We start from the raw sequence: 20,732 nt of genomic DNA, 5'->3' as shown, positions 1-20,732 counted from the left end.
TCCCTGGGCCGAAGGTATAGTCATAGCACATCAGAATACAGCCGCCTTACAAGGCACACTTGGGACCCGCCTTCCCCTACGAGGGGCCAGGAAAGGCCTGGACTATGTCTTACCTACAACCGTGAGCCTGGTGCCTTCTCCGAAGAAGACTTCAGTGTTTGCACAGTGACGCGGAGTAAAGAGGAAAACAAATGCCAGGAGTGCAGAGAGGACTGGGTTTTGGTTGGTGCCTGGTGGACTCGGGGACTAGGAATCCCCTCCTGTGCTTTACAGATATTGTACAGAAGAATGTTTTCGACTTTTGACTCTTGGGGCCACGGAGCATGGGCAGAGTCCATCCAGAGAGCCCTGTGCCCTGTTTTTTGATTCTTCCTGAGGGTCCATCAGAAGGATGTGGGCCTGGCGAGGAGGGCAGGATCCCAGAGACCCGTGACTGTCCCTGGAGGGCTAGGCTAGTGCTGGCTTCTTCCTTCATAGAACGGTCACCTCCCGTGTACCTTCCCATTGACCTTGTCCTTGGGTGGGGGGAGGGGGAGGGTGGGATAAAGGGGTCTCTCTGAGGCCTTCACCCATGAGGCCACAGAGGCATCTTCTTTTTTTTAATTAATTAATTTATTTTTGCTGTGTTGGGTCTTCGTTTCTGTGCGAGGGCTTTCTCTAGTTGTGGCGAGCGGGGGCCACTCTTCATTGCGGTGCGCGGGCCTCTCACTATCGCGGCCTCTCTTGTTGCGGGGCACAGGCTCCAGACGCGCAGGCTCAGTGGTTGTGGCTCACGGGCCTAGTTGCTCCATGGCATGTGGGATCCTCCCAGACCAGGGCTCTAACCCGTGTCCCCTGCATTAGCAGGCAGATTCTCAACCACTGCGCCACCAGGGAAGCCCCAGAGGCATCTTCTTATATCTGGCCTTTCTGCCTGCAAGCTTCAGCTCTGATCCAGGCCTGTCCTTCTCCATGGCCTGGGCTTGACAGGTGGACGGGGAAAGGTGGAGACCTTCTGACCCAAACCACCCTTGGGCCTGTGACCGGGGAGAAGAATGGAAGGACGGTGGGAACTGGGACAGGCAGAAAGGTTTTTGTAAAGGATTCCCGTAGGGTTGAAGCACCGTGGCCCCCCTGTCCACACAATGTTACAGCTTTATACAAAAACGGCTCCTCCCATGCGTCTGCCCCTCCAAGTTGGAGTCTGGGAGAAACCACCAGAGCAGCTGCCCCTGTGAGGGCACTGGAGGGCGAGGCGGTGACATCACCACCCCAGGTGCAAGTGGTGGGGAGGACGGACCAGGCCAGGGGGCTCCCTCCTCGTGCTCATGCCCTTTCTTCAGGAACTTCTTAGCCCCTCAGAGCTGTGTGTCTTTGCATCAGGGGCTGCTTTCCCTGGTATCCACCCCTCTGCAAGCTGGCATCATAGTAGCAGCCCCTTTCTATCTCGGGACTGCCCCGATGCTGGCCACCCAGAGGTCACACCTTTCAGCACTCAGTACCCAGACTCTGCCCCGTTGGCCCAATTCTGAACCTCCAGGGTGGTCTGAAGGAGAATTGGCCACAAGCTACGTAGAGGGAGGGCTTTCCCAGGGGTAGATAAAGTGATAGCTGAGAGCTGTATTTCTAACCAGTGTGAGGTGAGGGGGGACTACGTGTGTCATCAGCTGCTGCACTTCTCACTGTGGACTTTAGACATTAGGGTTCAGTGGAGGGCACTGGGGGAACCAGATGTGGAGAACTGAATGAATACAGCCTCAGGAACGTTCAAAAACAATCACACGGCCAAGTGATCACGGTCAAGGTCTTCTCCCTCTTTTCCCTGAAGGGCAGAAATATTTTAAGTTTTTGGTACATTTAAATAAAACATTTAAGTTTTTAAATAAAAACATTTATTTAAATAAAAACATTTAAGTTTTTATTCTCCCTGCACAAGATGACCTTGAAATTGAACCTCCAGCTGAGTGGTCTGCATCTCATTTCACTAGATGGCGCTTCCTTTCGTTGCCTTTTAAACTATGACAACATCTAGAAGAAAAAAAGACACTGGATCACATAATGATGACACACTTAAAGGGGGAAAGAGACGCAGAATCAAAAGATAAATGACAGTATGGGAAAAGCATTAGTGATTCTCATCATGAGGGCTGATCTTCCATGATGATGAATTCCTAGAAATCAATTAGAAAATAATCCAGAGCCCAATAAAAATGGCAAAGAACAGAGGTTCCCCCAAAAAGATACAAATGGTGCTTAACCATAGGAAAAAGAAAACTTGCAATGATAAATACAAAGTAAAACTGCATTGAAATGTCACTTTTCACCAATATGATTGACAAATTGAATTATGGAAGACCATTCTATTGGCTAGTTTCTGGTGAAATATGCACTTTTACACAATGGTTGCTGGTAGGTGTGAAATAATACAACTCTTAATGGGAGCAATTTGGAAATATCTATAAAAATTACAAGCGTGTTTACCTTTTCACCTAGAAATCCCACCTTTGAGAGTTTATCCTGTAATTACTCTTGCATACAAAAAAAAGTGTGTAAAGTATTTGCATTATTTGGAATAGCAAAAAGCTTGAGAAAAACTCAAGTAAGGGATTGGGTAAATAAATTGTGAAACATTCACATAGAATATTATTCAATGCTAAAAAAGAATGAAAATGTTTCATACTGCTCTGGAAAGCTTTCTAAGATATAATGTTAACTGGATAAAAACAAGCTGTAGAATATGGTTCCTGTATGCTACCTTTGTCTAACAAAATAAGAATAATACTTATTATTAAAATAAGAACTATACTTCTGTTTGTTTGATGCTGCATGAAGAAACAATGGAAGGATACAAAAGCGATGGATAAAATGATTACCTGTTAAGAATGAATGGATAACTGATTCACTTTGTTATAAAGCAGAAACTAACACACCATTGTAAAGCAATTATACTCCAATGAAGACGTTAAAAAAAAAAAAGAATGAGTGGAGGAGACAGAGTGTAAGGAAAATGAACATTTCTCAGTGTCAACTTTATTGCGTTGATTTCTGAGCCATAGATAGCTATTGTATTTTAAATAGATAACATAGCTATTATCTATTTTATTTTAAAGTAAAACTTAATAAAATTTTAAAAGAAAAACAACAGCAAAATACTGCTTTAAGCGATATTTTAAAATCTGCCACTAGAAAAAAAAGATACTTGTTTTATTTACAAACTCGTTTTTTCCAAAGAAGACCAGTTTATACAAGAAGCTGTTGTACTGTCTTGAATTTGCTCAGTGTGTCTCCAATCACCTAGGAGGCTCGTGAAAAATACATATTTCTGAGTAGTCCCCAGGATACTTTGAGCTCAAAATCTCTAGGTTTATTCATTTGCATTTAAATAAACAATTAAGCACAAAATGACCCTGGGTGTTTCCACTTCTGCACCCGTCCTGGGACCCACTGCGTGTCCTTGAGAAAGGCAGCTGTCAGCTGGAAGCACAGCAGAGTGCTGTCTGGGGGTGCGAGAGCTGGCCGCAACTGGCACGGCCCTTAGAATTTAGGGGAAAAGGAAAAAGGGGAGACAGTCTATTTATTTAACTCAGGAATAGTGAACGATCTCACAGTAGCCCAATAAAAGGTCATCAACTGCTTTTATCAGTCGGAAGGTGGCAAGGCCTCTTCCTTGTTCCCTTTTCACATCGAGGAACTTTCATCCATGAACTGATTTACTTTGATCTAGTTCCATATAGTTTGTTCCTTATTAACCCTTTTTGCCTGTCACTAATTTACTCCCTAAGTAAGAGTTTCCTTTTGACCATCTAGCTGGGGACACTCATCCCGACTTGGACTTACAAAGAATACCACCCTGTCTTGGTTTCACAACTACTTTTTATCCTGATGGGGTTTGTCCCAGATCTTTGCCACTGTGTCACACACTGTTAGTAGCCCAAGTGCCCGCGAAGCTTTTGTGGGGGGTGGCGGGGGGTGAAAGGAGTTTAGACCAGTTAGGCAGGAGCCGAGTGAGGTCATTCATCATTTTGGGCAGCAGGGGGAAGCCTTTCCCTATTTTTTGTGAGACCTAAGCAGCTGCACTCTCAGCGTGGCCACCTGAGGGGGCGAGAAGAATGTGGATAGCGATCGGGGACCCGAGGGGAAGCTGGTTAGTTACCTGTGTGCCTTTCTCAAGGTGTGTGTTGGGATGTAGGGAGGAGATACGCAGATAACACCTATGTGTAATTTTTGAAAACTTTCAAGTACGTTAATTGACCCATTGGAACCCAAACTTTGTCTCCTAATTTTCCAGATGAAACTGAAATCTGAAGAGGCTAAAGGGTGCGGGATGAGGAGACAGGGCTGGAACCAGCACCCAGGCTTCCTCACTTAAGTTCCGGGGGGCTCTGCTGGGCACTGTACCTGAGCCGCTGAGGCCCCGCTCCTCAGGCAAGCTCATCTCCTATAACCAGACTGCGGGGCTCCCACCACACCCTCTACTTACATCTGTAGACCTTGGGCAAGTTACTGAACCTTTTGAAACTCCAGTCTCCTTATCTGTCAAGTGGGAATGATGATGATGATAAATAAAATAACATCTCCTTTATGGGGCTCTTGTGAGACATAAATAATACACATAAAGCTTTATCACGGTGCCTGCATATAGTTAGTAGAGACGTCCGTGACTGTTGTTTTCACAGAGAGTACTGGTCTAGGGGTCTCTCTACCACACTGGTTCCCAAGCTCTGGCATCCCTCAGGATGACTTGGCAGTCTTGTTAAAAGCAAGCTGCTGGGCTCCACCTTAGAATTTCTGACTCAGTAGGTCAGGGGTAGGGCCTAACAATTTGCATTTCTCCTAAATTCCCACATGACTCTGGTGCTGCTGGTCCAGGGACCACACTCTGAGGACCATTCTTCTGGAAGGCTCTTCCTTTCTTCAGTACATTTGCCTCCACTCCTAGCTCATCGTTCATTCATTCATCCAATCACGGGGTGCCTACCCTAGTCCAGCTGTTGTTTAATCAGTAGGATTACCAGGATGAGTAAGGCAAGATTTCTTCCGGGAGAAGCTCACGGTTGAAGGCCAAGGTAGATACATCCATATACACTCAGCAGCATGAGCAGAACTGTGATAGAAGAAAGCATGGAAGAGAAGGAGGACTCCTTGCTCAGACCAGAGGGTCCACGAAGGGTCAAAGACTTTTCTGAAGAGGGTGAAGGGGTGGGTGGGAAGAGCGTCAAACCAGATGGACCAGTAGTGTCCAGAGCTAGAGGTCAGAGGTCCATGCTTGTTGGAGGAAACCCCCAGGACTTCTGAGCATTGGAGCACAGCCGGGGAGGGGAGGGGTGAGGAGACCGAGGCTGGAAACATAGGCAGGTGCAGAGCAGGAAGAACCCTACATCTCCACGATGAGGAACTTGGCTTCTGCTTTGAAAACGTGAGAGATCAGGAAAGGTATTAACCAGGAATCAAATAACGGGCCGGATCTCTCTAAGCGCAGGGTTAGAAGACGGGCAGGAGACCAGCGCCCCTCAGGAAGTGCTGTGAGGCAGGGCATGAGCTGTAGAGATGGTGAACGGCAGAGCTGATGGACCATAGTTGCAGCTGGAGAGCCCATGAGATGGGGTAGGGGAAGCAGGGGCTGGGCTTTGGGACCAGGCAAATAGGGACTCAAAACTCCAGATCCGCCATTTGCTGGATGAGGGATGTGGGTAAACTAATAACCTTCTCTGAACCTCTGTTTCCTTGTCTGTACTGCTGGAATAATAACCACCCCAAAGGGGAGAGGGAACTAAATCTGAAAGTGCCTATAAAGTACTCAGTATGGCATATTCCTGTCAGTACCATCACATGGGAAGAACAGAAGGCAGATTTCTCAGGAGCATGACGGATGGAGACCCAGGGAGCCCTTGTCTTTCTCAGACACATGAGATGGTCGTTGGGAAATAGGGGTCAATGGGGTCTCCTGCTGCCAGGAGAGAACACAAGCTGGGGCTTGGAGGGGACTCAGAAGAGGCCAAGGTGATTGGCACAGGTGCTTCCCTAGGTGTGGGTACCAGTGAGAGGAAGTATGGGATCTTACAGGCCATGCCTATGTGTGCACACATCAGCACTGCACTCAAGACCCAGAGAAGTACCAAGGCCAATGCAGCCTTTCTGAAATGAGGTTTCCTCTAGAAAACCTCCCCCTGATTATTATTTTCTGGATTCCTTCTCTTTACATGCTGCTATACCAGTGGGCCATGGAAGATATTTTGGGAAGTGGGGCACTCTGCTCATCTGTAAGGGGTAGAGCCCTGTCTGACCTCAGATGGGAGGAGATGTTTCCCGGAGTGAAGGGGCCGGAGGGAGCAGGTACAGACCCGGGCAGTTAGAGCGGAGTCACTTTATTAGCATAATGATGGCAGAGGGGCGGGGGCTTTAGCTGTTGGCAGCGATGGTCTGCTGAATCCAGTCCACATAGTTGCAGACCTTGGTGTAGACCCCAGGCTTGCCCTTCTGGGCACAGCCAGAGCCCCAGGAAACAATGCCCTGGAGCTCTCCGTTGCAGGCCACATGGCCGCCAGAGTCCCCCTGGGGAGGAAGCGGTGGGACAAGGTTTATAAAAAGAGAAGAAAGGGGACCCAGAGCCACACACAGTCTGAACCTTACAAGACCCCGTTCCTGTCGGCTCTGTGGCTCCACATCTCTCCACAGTGTGACGAGATGCCACACACACTAGCCTCCCTTGTTTCTCCACAGGACCACCACCCAGGGACCTCCTCTACCAGCCCCACAGCCCCGGGCATTCAAATCCCGTTCCCAGGGGGCCTGTGTGTCTGGGCAGGGGTCTCAGAGTGGTAGGGTCAAGTCACCTGGCAGGAATCACTGCCTCCCTCGAGGAAGCCGGCACAGACCATGTTGTCAGTGATCTGTCCAGGGTACGAGGCTTCACAGTCGGCCTGACTCAGCAGTGGGGTGTCCAGGCACTGCAGCAGCTTGGGGTAGTTGACTTTGAGGGGCAGGAAGAGATCAAGGAAAGGAAAATGTGGGTCAGGCCAGGACGGGATGGCAATCCAGTGCTGAACCCTGAGGGCGGCCAGGAGAGGCCTCCAAGAAATGATGGGTTTCAACTCCCAGAAAGCTCACTGCAGACCCCTCCCTAGAAGTGCTAATAGTACAGGCTACATCTGTCCTGTCTTTTGATTCTCGGGCTCAACTCCTTGACACTTTGCATCTCTCTGGTACCCAGCAGAAAGCCCTTCGTGCAGTAGGCACTTGATGTGAATTTGCAGACTGGAAGCGAAGGGGTCCCAGCTCAGGGGATGCTCAGTTCTGGGCAATGTGGGTAGGTTGGAGGGTGAAGTCGTGAGGGTCCCACTCACCTCCAGAGCTCAGGGTGTTGCCCCAGCCAGAGATTAGGCACTGGGTGCCCGCGGGGGCACAGGCGCTGGGCAGAGCTAAGGTGGACACCTGGGCATCAATGACCGCAGGCGAGGCGAGTTTGATCAGCAAGATGTCATTGTCCAGAGTCCAGCTGCTGGAGTTGGGGTGGCGGATGATCTTGGCCGCGTCGATGAACTGCTCACGGCCCTCCAGGACGTCGATGTTGTGCTCTCCCAGCCTCACCTGGATGCAGCTATTGTGGGCAAAGCACAGTAAAGGCCTTTTGCCCACATCCCTGCGTCCCCCAGGGTTTTCCCCGCTCGCAGGTGGTGGTGTGGGAATGTCACAGGTCAGTAGAGGGGCAGTGGGTCGGGGAGGCCCTGAAGGGGTCCTGGTGGGGATGCTCCTCCATTTGCTTCTCCAGCCGCCTTTCCCATGCCTCTCATGCATTCAGTGCCGTGGGTGCAACCGAGCCACTTCGAATCCCCTGGGCATCCTTCATCCTCAGCAACCTTGCGAGCTACACGTGGTGACTTCTCTTCCCTCCGTTCTCGCTCTGCTAAGTGCCATCATCCGGTATAATCTAATCCAGCGCTTCTCAAAGTGCAGCCCCGGGACCTGCAGCATCAGCCTCAGCTGGGAACTCATTCTCAGCTCCCACCCCAGACCTACTGCATCAGAAACCCTGGGGGTGGGACCCAGCAATCCGTGTTTTAACAGGCTCTCCAGGTGATTCTTATGTGCACTCAGGTTTGAAAACCCTTGGTCTTGGCAGTGATTCTCAGCTCTGCCCAGAGAGTAGAACTACCAGAGGCAGTTAAAAACTCACCAATACTCAGACTCTCTTCCTAAAAATTCTGAGTCAAATAGGAACTAGGCAACTGTTTTTGTTTTTGTTTTTGTTTTTAACATATCTCAGGTGGTTTTAACCTGTAGCTAACTGGCAAAGGTGACTTGGTGTGAGGTCCTTGCCTGCTTTTCAAGCTGGCCATTCCTACCGCAAAATGGTCCGTCCCTGCTTTTATGACCCACAGCCCTTGCTGTTTGATCTACTGATTTGGGGTGTCAGCGGCTTCCTATCAGGTGCCCCTCTTTACCCGCAGCTCCTGCGAGTCAGCTGCCATCGTCAACTTCTTCTCTTCCCCATCATCGTTCCCGACTTCAGCAACCCCTACACAGAGCCCAGCTCTTCCAGAGGGCCCTGGGCGGTGGGCTTTGTAGTCAGGGGCCCAGCACTTACGACTTGTAGCAGTGAGCCGCGGACACCACCCACTGGTCACTGATGAGGGAGCCCCCGCAGAAGTGGTAGCCAGAGTTCAGGGACACCTGGTAGGGGACGGAATTCTCCACGCAGGTGTAGCCCCCTAAGATCTTGTCATCATCGTCCATGGGAAAAGCAACTTGAGACAGGAAGGGAGAAGCCAGTTCAACAGGAGGGTTGGGGGTGGAGCCCAGAGCCCCGTGGCTTGACCTTGCTAATTAGGATTCCTGAAGGAGCACAGTGATGAGAGGGGGGCCACGAGGGAGCATCCCTGGCTTGTCTCACAGGAGGTAGTTCTCCCGAGTTGCTCTGTGTGCCTGCAGGGCACAGAGCTAGGGACCCTGCAGGGGCTCAGGCCCAGACCTCCCCTGGGGCCAAGGACAAGAAACCCCCCTCACAGTGCATTCAGTGTGATAGGGTCTGAATGGGGTCCTCTCACCCACTGAACGCTTCTTTCTCTCTCTTACTCATGACCAGTCTACTCCCCACTGCAATTTCAGCCCCGGCTTGTCATGATGGGATGGCCTAAGTAGGAAGATCTGACTGCGAAGCCCTGGCTGTACCCAGCTCCTCCCATAGCTCACATCTGCGCAGTGAGGCCGGGGACCCACTGCGCAGGAAAAAGGTAGTTACGGTTATTGGCCAATAGAACAGTGATTTGCAGCTGTGGCTTTACATCCGGGCATCTGAAAACTACCTGGGAAGCTTAAAAGGTCAATGCATGGGCCACACCCCAGGCCAATTAATAGGACTGGAATGAGTCATCTTTCCACCTCCCCAGGTGCATCCGAGGTTAGGAACAGCTACCATGGAGCTATCCTAGAGCCTCAAGTCCTGGCTCATTTCGCAAACCTTCTCCACCTGGTCTCCCTTTCTCGCCTCTCCCAACAAAGCCCCGAAATTGATGGATGAGGGGGATGGGAGTGGAGTCCGGCAGAAGGTGAGAGAATGTGGCTTAAAGAGACCCCCAGAGTGGGAAGGAGGGGTGCTGGACAGGGAAGGTAGGGTCTCAGCACACAGGTAGAACAGGAAAGGTAGCAGGAATGGTGGAGCATGTATCTCTGCCAGGACAGGGGCACATGGGGCCCAAAGCAACACATGGGACTCACCAGCGGCTCCCACAAAGGCAACAATCAGCAGTGGATTCATGGTGGAGAAGTGTAGTTGAGTGGCTGATGGAGAGACTTTATACCTCCCGAGGAGAGGGAGGGGGTGTGTAGGTGGGGGTGGAGGGTCACCACCCCCCAACCCCGTACAAACACACCTGCAGCTTTCCTTTTCCTGGAGTCTTGTATCAGTTCTACTATGTTTGGCCACTCTGTGGATTCATGACTTATGGGTGATAAGGAAACAGCTTCTGAGGACAGGGAGGAAGACAAGCTGATTCCAAGGAGGACTCTGGGATAAGGGAAACAGGGAAAGCTAAGACCCTACCCCACATATCACAGCTGGGCCTCCTTAAGCCGAGGAGATGAGGCTTAGGAGGAGGGAGAGAGAGTGACCTGGGCCCCTGAGAATCCTCTGACCTCGTGGAGCTTTACTCGACTTACTTGAAGGAAGGGCTGATATTTGTAGCAAACTTAGCTGCTCAGTATCCTGGTCCCACGGGAGGAAAGAAGTCTTGACTAAGTCATACTTGTAAACATGAAGACCCTTCTCAAGTCTAAACGACTGGGTAGGAAGGTCAGATCCAAAGCCTTGGGGAACCAGGACCCCATCATCAAGAGGTGATGAGACGGGAGAGGCAGAGTTTCTGTGAGTCTGGGCTTTCAAGCTGGCTTCCTTCCTACCAAGGCTTGTGGAAAGGGGGACCTTTGGAAGGAGGAGGGTCCGAGGGCTAAGTAGGTACTTACCTGGTGCATCGGGGGGCACGGAAGTCCACTACCACATTGCTCCTCTTCCTAACTATCAAGACACTGGTTTTTCTCATCACCCATGCTGCCATGGGTTCTCTTTAAGCAGCCTCCTGGTCACCATGGGAATCTGCCCTGACGGTGATGAAGATCGCCACCACCTGCTAGGAGCTTGCTAGCCTGAGCTAGAATTATATGCTCCAGATCAGATATTAGAAAAAATTTGAACAATGGTAAATTTGGGTCCTGATCAGGGAACCAGCAGTAGGTGGAGAAATTGGCACATGATAAAGGTTGAGTATTGGGTGATTGAAAACAACACTGAAGGTGGGAGAATTCTGGAATTTTCTTTCTTTTTTTTTTTTTTTTGGCGGTTTGCGGGCCTCTCACTGTTGTGGCCTCTCCCGTTGTGGAGCACAGGCTCCAGACGCGCAGGCTCAGCGGCCATGGCTCACGGGCCCAGCCGCTCCACGGCATGTGGGATCTTCCCGGACCAGGGCACGAACCCATGTCCCCTGCATCGGCAGGCGGACTCTCAACCACTGCACCACCAGGGAAGCCTTGGAATTTTCTATTTTTGATGCAGTGGGACTATTTTGCTGGGCTCAGTGCAGAGTGAATCTTGCCAGAAATGATCTCAATTTGCAACCTGCCAGAGCCATCAAGACACAGCTCTGTAATTTATTGAGGCACAACCTGGCCAGAGGGATAGAGATGTAACTGGTATCTGTGCTTGAGTCTAATGACGTGAACCAGGTCGAGGAGCCTTCCCATGACGAGGCTTCTCCTTCTCAGCTCTTCTGAGCTCAGGGTTCCTGACAGGCAGGCGTGGGCAGAGTTCTCATGTGAATTCTCAGAAAGGTAAATCTGAGTGAATGTTCTGGAAATGGTGAACAAAGTCAGAAAAGCTCAGAAGTCTGGTGGTGAGCCAGGAAGTAGGCTGGAGGGATAGAGTAAATGGAAACAGAATTAATTGGGGGAGATGCAGGTGGGGCTTGTGGGTGGAGAGGGACCCACAGGGTGTCTTCTGATTCAGTGCCTGGCACGGCTGGAAACCAGCTCCTCCAGGACAGGACACCCCCTGCTCAGAGTTCTCCCCATCCTCACTGCACGCCCTCGAATACCTGATGGGCTCATATCTAGGCAGGAAAACTGCTATATTTGTACAGTGCCTGACAACTTTTAAACGAAAGAGCTTTCACACACACAAGTAGCCGTGGTATGCTGATTTTCATTTGTGTTGCGTTTCAAGTTTCAGTTTTCATACATGTTTTAATCACGAGGTGTGCAGAACAAGATTATTTCCATTTACAGAGGATGAGACTGAGAATCAGAAAGGTTTTGTCTTGTCTGAGAATACAGATCTAAAACTGGCAGAGCTGGCCTTGAGGCTACTGGAAGACGGGGAAAGTACTGTGAAGCATGGGAATCACTGCAGATGGCAGCTAAGGGGTCAAGTCAAGGGACAAACTACCTCTGGATCCCTCCTGATGCTTGCCTCCCTGGCAGAAAGAGAAGCTTGAATTAATCTTCCACCTGGCACCTGGCCTCACAGCCCTATCTTGCCATGGCCTTGGGCCCCTCTGGGCCACGTTGAAGGCACAGGTAGCTCACTCAGGTTGTGGAGCCTCCATAATAGAGGCTTTTTCATAAATATCATGAAGTATGGTATTTTGTTTTGTCCCCTTGTTGTGGGGTCTTCATAGGAAGCCTTGCCTTAGAGGATAAGGAGAGACTCTTGCTGTAGATACCAGTATGCCCTGGACAGGTACAGGGAGGTGATCTTTGGTAGAAGATAGGAAATTATCCTGGGAAAAGGGAGAAAGTTTTTGAATTGGTGCTTTGTGTCTCTGACTCTGTCTGAAAGGGAACCCCCAAATGCTTGGGTTTTTCTGTGTCTAAAGCCTTAAGGCTAGCCTTCCCCTGATGTTTTGCACTCCCCCTTAGAAGCAACTATCACACCCGCAATACAGTATGAGGTGAGTTTTGGTCAAAGTATCAGGAGTCACCTTACAGGAAGAGAAAATAGATATAGGTGGAAACCATTACCTCATACTCTAGGCTCAGATGTGTAGATTGGATTCCGGTCCACATTTGCCCAAATTCAATTTGAATAAGTCTCTGCAGCACTTGGCACTCTTCATTCTGAATTTTGGATTCCTTTGTCTATTTCTCTAAGACATTCTCCTAGGACTTCCCTGGTGGCGCAGTGGTTAAGAATCCTCCTGCCAACGCAGGGGACACGGGTCCGAGCCCTGGTCTGGGAAGATCCTACATGCCTCAGGGCAACTAAGCCTGTGCGCCACAGCTACTGAGCCTGCACTCTAGAGCCCGTGAGCCACAACTACTGAAGCCCATGCACCTAGAGCCCATGCTCCACAACAAAAAAAGCCACTGCAATGAGAAGCCCGCCCACGCAATGAAGAGTAGCCCTTGCTCGCCACAACTAGAGAAAGCCCGGGCGCAGCAACGAAGACCCAACACAGCCAAAAATTAAAAAATAAATTAATTAAAAAAAAAGACATTCTCTTGGTTGATTTTTAGCTCTTGGTACATCAAGCCACTGGCTTTTCATTATGATAATGGTGGATCGTTTCTGTGCGCTTTACTATACCAAATGTGTGTGAGTCTTTCATGGACCTTTTTCACTTTATTAGCACAACCACCTATGGGGTTGCCAGTTTATAGATGACAAGATGAGCTTTACAGAGGTGAAGTAACTTTCTCAAGGTCGCACAACCAGTAAGCTGTAGAGATGGGATTTAAGCATGGCAGGCCAACTCCAGAGCCTGTAAATTCTACCACAGAACGTTTGGCTTCCCTTCCCTTTATTTGATCCTCACACAGCCTCATGAGTTGGGCAACAGATACCATTTTCTCCTTTTTACCAATGAAAAATCTAAAGCTAAGAGGTGGGGCTTCCCTGGTGGCGCAGTGGTTGAGAGTCCGCCTGCCGATGCAGGGGACACATGTTCGTGCCCTGGTCTGGGAAGATCCCACATGCTGCGGAGCGGCTGGGCCCGTGAGCCATGGCCGCTGAGCCTGCGCGTCCGGAGCCTGTGCTCTGCAGTGGGAGAGGCCACAACAGTGAAAGGCCCGCGTACTGCAAAAAAAAAAAAAAAAAAAAAAAAAGCTAAGAGGTTAGGTGACTTCTCCAGGGTCACCCAGCTAAGGAATCCGTAAATGACACCAGAACCTTTCCCTATGGAAGCTAAGTTCATTCCCATCATGTTGCTACATAGTGGAGTCTTTCAGATCTCCTATTGGTCCGAAAAGTGGAGATTTTTGTCAGATTCCAAATCGTTAGTTTCTCTTTAAAAAATACTTCCCTCCCCCGGCCCCCCCAGCTCAGGTATTTCTCCTCAGCTCTTAGTCAGCTCCTCCTTGGCCCCCAGGGTCCTTTACCAGCTCCAATCAGGTTGTCAAATTCTCTGCTGTCTTTCCTCCAAACTCCCAACGCCTTCCCGCCTCCATTATTTTTTCTAAACTACGTATTTTGCCCATTGTGCAATTTCTCTTTATCCACTAAGAAGTATTTTCTTGAATGGCGCAGCCTGGGAATCACTGAATCTGGGTAGTGAAGGGGTGGTCTGTGTGATCCAAACACACCGAAGGGTGAGACAGAGGCTAGAGGCACAGACTGGGCACAGGCTGGTTGGCTGAATGCAGTAGTCTGCCCCTTGTCCCCAGCCCTCTCCTGCGCCCCACCTTGAAGCAAGGAAGATGGGTACGTCTACTTGCATATTTTATCTAGTCTTCAGGCTGATATAGAGGGGTGAATGGGGGCGTGTCTAGCAATGGAAGCTTTTTATCTAAAGATAGATTGCTTCCTATACTATAATGGTCTTTTTGTTCACATTGCAGTCATTCCTTGTCTCATCCCTGGGCTTATTAATGCTGCTTAAGTGACTCCAGAGTCTGCTGAAGAGTACTCAGAGGAGAGCCAGTAAGGAGTCTGGGAGGAATACCCACGTGGCTGTTATTGTAGCAGCTATGACTTGTACCATGATACTCAGAGTTTAATAAATGACAGGTGTATTTACTTCTCTAAATCATATTAGATCCAGATTGAGCCCCACAAGTCAAGTTCAGTAGTAAGCCCAGTCAACTGAGCTCCCTCCACTCATTTAGCTTTTAAAAACTCTCGACTCTGTTGTCCATTTGGAAGGCAGCCAACTGGTCAGCCCACTTCCTATAGGCCAACCTGTCCAGCAGGATCTTCAAAAGGCTCCCAAGTCTCAGAACTGAGTGCTCAGTCCACACAGGAACTAACACAGCTCCAAACTGAGGACCGTCCAAGTTCAGGGCCACTGTGTTTGAGCAGGTTCTGGGCTTGCCTCTCTAGAACCCACCATATCTGTTCCCTTTCCCAGCCTGGGGTGGGGGCGGAGCAGGGGGAGCTGGCACACGTTTTGGGGTCACCATTCTCCTCAAGCAGAAAGGTGAAAAGTCTCTGTCCCCTCCCTGTTAGAACAATCTAGTTCATTTTTAGTGGCCTTACGTTGCCTGAACTCAAATGATTTTTGTGTAGTTTTTCTCCAGGGAAGTCCACATGACTTTGGCAAATTTTTCTCTTTTCTGCTGAATCATATTTATTTACTCAATGTATTAGTTTGCTAGGGCTGCCATAACAAAATACCACAGAAATCTATTTTCTCACAGTTCTGGGAGCTAGAAGTCCATCATCAAGGTGTTCATAAAAGAAACTTTCACCTATTGAGGTATGGAGAAGTCATTCTGGCTTATACATGAGTTAATTTGAATTTTATGCTAACTAAAACAGCCTGTTTGTGGCCTATCAGACATATACTGTACGTCTGCTTTAATTATTAAAGAAAAGGGCACATTGACTGGAAGTAAAAACGTCTATGTTAAAAAATAAAATGCCTCTTTTCCTGGGACACCAGTGCTGATACTCCTTTGATGATAAGACTCCTTCTCAGGGACCAAGGACATACTGACTCACTGTACGTGTTGATCTGTTTTTTTTTTTAAAGCTTGAAGGAATGTATCCCTGACTTGTTTAATGTTCTTTGTTCTGACAAGATATAAAACTGGGTTGAAAACCATGCTTCTCTGGAGCAGTTCCTCAGAGCTATCTGAGAGGCTGTCTTCTGGGCTATAGTCCTCAGTTTGGCTCAAATAAAACTTGTTTCTATTCCTATTACAGATTGTTTATGGATTATTTTCATCGACAGTGTCAACAGGGTTGTTTTCTACTGAGGCCTCTCTCTCCTTGGCTTGCAGATAACCTTTGCCTAACTGTGTTCTCATGTAGCCTTTCCTCTGTGGGCACATCTCTGGTGTCTCTCCTTTTATGACCTAATCTTTTCTGATAAGGACATCAGCCAGATTAGATTAAGGTCCACTCCAAAGGCCTCATTTAAATTATTTCTTTAAAGATCCTATCTCCAAATACAGTTACATTCTGAGGGACTGAGGTTTAGGATGGCAGCATATGAATTTTGGAGGAACACAGTTCAGTCCATAACACTAAGTAAATATTTACTGAATTCCTGTGATGTTCCTGTAATTTCTCTAAGCTTTATGGAAACAGCAATGAAGAAGACACAAAAGGTCCTTGCTTTCATGGCATCTATGTGTATTTATGTGTGTTCTTGTCCACACATATGTAAGGAGGTATAGCTATGAGAGGCAGACAGTAAATTTAAAATGTATATATACATATATATGTATATATACATATAAAATGTGTATATAATGCATACAGTTGACCTTTGAACAACATGGGGTTTGAAAGGCACTGGTCTGCTTATACATGGATTTTTTTTTCCAATAAATACTATAATATAACATAATCTGAGGTCGGTTGAATGCACAGATGTGGAACTTCGGATACAGAGGGCACCTATAAAGTTATACATGGATTTTCAACTGTGCAGGGGGTTAGTGCCCTTAACCCGCACCTTGTTCAAGGATCAACTGTATATTTATATCAGACTATGGTGATTAGATGTTATCAAAATAGGATAAAGTGATAATAAATGTGAGTAACTGGTGGCTGGGTCCACAAGTGCTATATTAGGTGAGAAGGTCAGGAAAGCTGTCTTTGGGGAGAGAGTATTTGAGTTGAGAACCTGAATAAGAAGATGCCAGCCCTGTGAAGGTGGGGTAAGCAGGGCTTTCATCATTCCCTGCTGAGTCTGTAACAGAAATAAATTGACACATACAACCACTGTTTTTTAAATTAAATTACCCTATCATCTAGCATATGGGTATTTACCTTGCTATTAATTTTAATTGTAAAAACTGATATTTAAAGGATGGTCATCAATACACCGAAATATTCTTATAAGTTAATGTCAAGTGTATATATATATATATATATATATATTTTTTTTTTTTTTTTTTTGCGTTATGCGGGACTCTCACTGTTGTGGCCTCTCCCACTGCGGAGCACAGGCTCTGGACGCACAGGCTCAGCGGCCATGGCTCACGGGCCTAGCTGCTCCAAGGCATGTGGGATCTTCCTGGACCGGGGCACGAACCTGTGTCCCCTGCATCGGCAGGCGGATTCTCAACCACTGCGCAACCAGGGAGGCCCTGTCAAGTATATTTTTTGACATGAAATATTGTTGGCTTAAGAGAATAAATGATAAAATACATATGATCTAATTTTATTTAAATGGGTGATTTTAATTTTCCTCAGTTTAATAAACTGTGTATTTCACAAAAAAATCATGCATTTATTTTGTTATTAAAATAGCTAAAATAAAGAGAAACAATTATAATAATAAATAAAATTTTCCCAGAGAGGGTAATACCTGACCTTGAGGATGGAATTGTTAATGGTAAAATTTCATGTATTACAGTGAGAAATAAATTTAACTAGTAACTAAATTGTGTGTTTTGTCTCTACCAGGCACAGTGTGATGTGGTTTACATGGAAGACTTCATCTCATTCTTATAAAAATCCTCACGCCTTTCTTTTTTGGCATCATTATCCTTATTTTATATATAAAAATATTATATATATGCATATGAAATTGTGTAACTTGTCAAGGTTACACCTGGTGATAAAGCAGTGGAGTCAAGTTTTAAGCTCAGGTCTGCCTGGGAACAGAAATCAAGCCCCTAACCACAGTGTTTTACTGCTCCTTAGGAGAAAATTTTGCCATTATATAGGAAGATGCTCACAACCCAAGGCTTATTTGTAGGTGAATTTGCCCATTTCCTAGGGAGCAGGGGACAGGAAGGTAAACTAGCACTTTTGATCCATCTGATCAAATGGGTGCACATATGGATCCCTGTGACCAAGAGAATGAGCATGTGTAGAAACGGGGTAAGACCCACTGGAACTTGTACAGGACTAGGACCGTGATGGGAATCGCTTCTTCATAAAGCCAGGCTACAGGAAAAGCTACACACTTAGTGAAAGGGCGAACTAAAAAAAATAACCCCACAGGCAACTGACAAGGACTATTATTTTTCTTGGTCTTGGCTTTGGGTGGAGGATTAAAAACAGCTTCCTCTGAATATTCATGGCCACTGAGTAGTCAGCCCTTTGGGGTTTGGCATAGACACTGTGCAGCCAAGAAGATGGACACTGAGAATTATAAAAGAAAACATCAAGTCTGTTGCATCCCAGTTGCTTGACAGAGGCAAAAATAAATATTTCCTGGAAAGCCCACCTTTACTCCAGGGTTTAGGGAGTTCCCAAAGATAAATTTTATAATATCAAACTACACAAGGCACAAGGAAATAAGCCACCCTGAGTGACAGGCAGCAGAAACCACAAGAAATACAGGTGCATAAAGTCATCAGATGTTGGCACGAACAGATAAAAATTCCAAGTATAAGTTTGATATCCTTAAAGAAATAAAATAACTGAAAAATACATGACGAGCAAGATTTTTCAAAAATGACTGCTCATATTTGTAGAAAGACCCAAGTAGATTTCCTAGAAATGAAAATATATTTTAAATTAAAAAGTCAATTGAAAAAAAAAAGTCAGTTGAAAGGTGAAATGGCTTAATGGAGTTGAGGTGTGAATTACTAAATAGGACAGAGAGTCTAAAGGAATTACCCCGAACACAGCACAGGGAAGCAAAAAGAGGGAAAATGTGAATGAATGGCTGGAATCTAGATGATACTGGGAAAGTTGAACACAGGCTAGATCTATTCTTCAGGACTGAAGTTCTGGCCCTTGCGAAGATTTTCCTTTACCACTACCTTTCAGAACCATACTTATGTTAAACTGTAATGATCATTCCAGAATAAAATGCAACCCTACCCAGAAAACAGCCCCATAGTTTTTCAGCTGCAAATAGGGAATTCCCACAAAACCTTGAGTACGGATTGAGGGTAAGGTGGGTGTGGAATAGGAGTGTGGGACTTGCTCTTGAAATGAAATTGTGCCTCCTTCCAGCTATGCTTGAATCTTGTCTTAATTATACATTTTCCACTGAGTAACAGAATACTCTGTGCGTGTTCAACTTTACAGTTTTTTTTTTTTTTTTTTTTTTTTGCAAATCAACTAACACCCCGTTCTGAATGCCATGATAAGGCATTTAGTAAACAGCCAGGAGCAGCTTTTCAAAGGAAGAATAGTTGTTGCCAGGTAGAAGACAGTATGGCTTTACACCAAAACTCTTTGCATCTGCCTTGTGATTCTCTCACTGGGGGATGCCACGAGCTCTACAGAGCAGCCGTATCTGCCATGGGCACTTCAAGAATAACTGAGCTACTTGGTCTATGGCCCAGGTGGCTGGGAAGCTTACAGCATCGCCTCATTCTGCTACAGAACTCTGTCTTTCACTGGCCCAGCCTTAGAGATTACACAGTAAATGGACCAGAGTAGCACACCCAACTGTAGTATATGTTAACTCCAAAATCCAGAAAGTCCCATGAAGCATTGCACCTCTTTCTCCACGGCAGATGATGTAAGATGTAGCAGCTTGCCCCTCACTTGGGAGGACATTCCAACATATCTCACACCTCTGGACTACTCAGAAGCTCACCAAATCAGCAGGTCCCTGAATTTTTGCAGATTTACATTGGTCTGGCATGCATATGTCATACCAAGGCATCTAGAGTGTTTTATAATTTCCATTCACCAAGAACAATCAGCATAATGCCATCAGTGTAATGGACCAGTGTGATATCAAGATGACTAAGGGCCTTCCAAACTATATCGATAGAGAACAGGCTAAATACAGGCTTGAGATAAAATACTTAAAGGGTATTTCTGAGTGTGCCACTTGAAGGCAAATTGTATCTGATTGTCTTTACTGAATATTTCTAAACATTCCTCGGGAAGAAATTTTATCCTCAACCTCCAGTAGCTACTCTTCCTGTCTGTGGATGGGGCCCTCCAGCAGATCCTACCAATTCTCTCCCCATCCCAGCCTACCCATTCACACCCATCCCCACCCACCAGTACACAGGCAGCTGCATCTGCCCAAGATCTGTGGTTTCCCCCCTCCAGCTTGCTTCCCAGGGTTCTCAGGCTCACCTGGATGGAGCCGGGTAGGAGGTTGCAGGGGTTCTGGCTGCGACCTTTGATCTGTGCCCAGCACGCGTCTCCAGCGCTGCCGAAATAAGAGCTGCTATCCTCGGGGCTCACACTGCTCACAGGCAGAGTTGAGAATGGCAGGTTTGGGCGGCGAATGGGAAACTTGTCCTTGGTAAGCCCACTCTCATAAGTGGCCTCAGAGCCCTGATTCCCAGTTGCCATCAGCACCAAGCTCTGTCCTGGAAACTGACGGTACCCGTACATGAAGGTGAGCTGGCCATCGACCTAACACTGGATCATCACGGAGGTCCCGCATTCACAGATATCCCTGCTTGGCTTTTGAGATAGGAGAGCACCGAACACAGAGCCTAGTTCCAGAGAGATAGAAAAACCCATGAGGGCTGACAAGCTTGTCCCCAGGCAGGAAGGTCTTTTACTATTTGCTCCAATACCACCTTGGCCCCCAAAGAACCCTGTAGCGCTGCCTGCACTTTGGTTTTGTTCTGCCAACTGTTATTGTGTCAGGATCCTCTAATCCAACATCTCCCCCATCCTCTGACTGGCGACCTCGGACATCCTACTCCTCTCCCCAACATCCACATTTACCCCAAACTTCCCCCCCGTATGAGGCCATACCTAATCCCAGGAGAAGTGGCAGAAGAGTCAACATCTTTAGGTGATGGCCTCGCCTCTTCCCAGAGAAAAGGCACTAAGACATCAAATTCAAGTTCATCTTCTGTCACCACTGTGTAGCTCATCCCTACTGGCTCTCTCTTCCCTTCCTGTCAGAGGCAGTCGAGTTTCTGCAGAATATGGAGAC

General features: G+C 47.4%; 1 protein-coding gene and 1 gene segment (V, D, J or C); both read right to left on the bottom strand.

Annotated features, from left to right (window-relative positions):
- Window positions 1-20,732, bottom strand: part of LOC132495671 (T cell receptor beta constant 1-like) — a 144,651-nt gene that overhangs the window by 10,309 nt on the left and 113,610 nt on the right.
- On the bottom strand, window positions 6,379-9,733 carry PRSS2 (serine protease 2). Its single transcript, XM_060107554.1, has 5 exons — window positions 9,694-9,733; window positions 8,564-8,723; window positions 7,323-7,576; window positions 6,813-6,949; window positions 6,379-6,531 (listed from the first exon to the last, which is right to left on the bottom strand). The coding sequence occupies exons 1-5, from the start codon at window positions 9,731-9,733 to the stop codon at window positions 6,379-6,381; spliced, it is 744 nt and encodes a 247-aa protein (XP_059963537.1).

This window comes from Mesoplodon densirostris, chromosome 9, assembly GCF_025265405.1.
Source record: "Mesoplodon densirostris isolate mMesDen1 chromosome 9, mMesDen1 primary haplotype, whole genome shotgun sequence".
Classification (NCBI taxonomy): Eukaryota; Metazoa; Chordata; class Mammalia; order Artiodactyla; family Ziphiidae; genus Mesoplodon; species Mesoplodon densirostris.
Note: the sequence above shows the minus strand (reverse complement) of the source record. Positions and strands in the feature narration are given on the sequence as shown.

Coding starts and splice junctions, on each gene's coding strand:
- PRSS2 (XM_060107554.1), bottom strand. CDS start 9,733: ATGAATCCACTGCTGATTGTTGCCTTTGTGGGAGCCGCTG. Junction 8,724..9,693: donor TGCCTTTGTGGGAGCCGCTG/GTGAGTCCCATG, acceptor TCCTGTCTCAAG/TTGCTTTTCCCATGGACGAT. Junction 7,577..8,563: donor GCGGCTCACTGCTACAAGTC/GTAAGTGCTGGG, acceptor TGCCCACAATAG/CTGCATCCAGGTGAGGCTGG.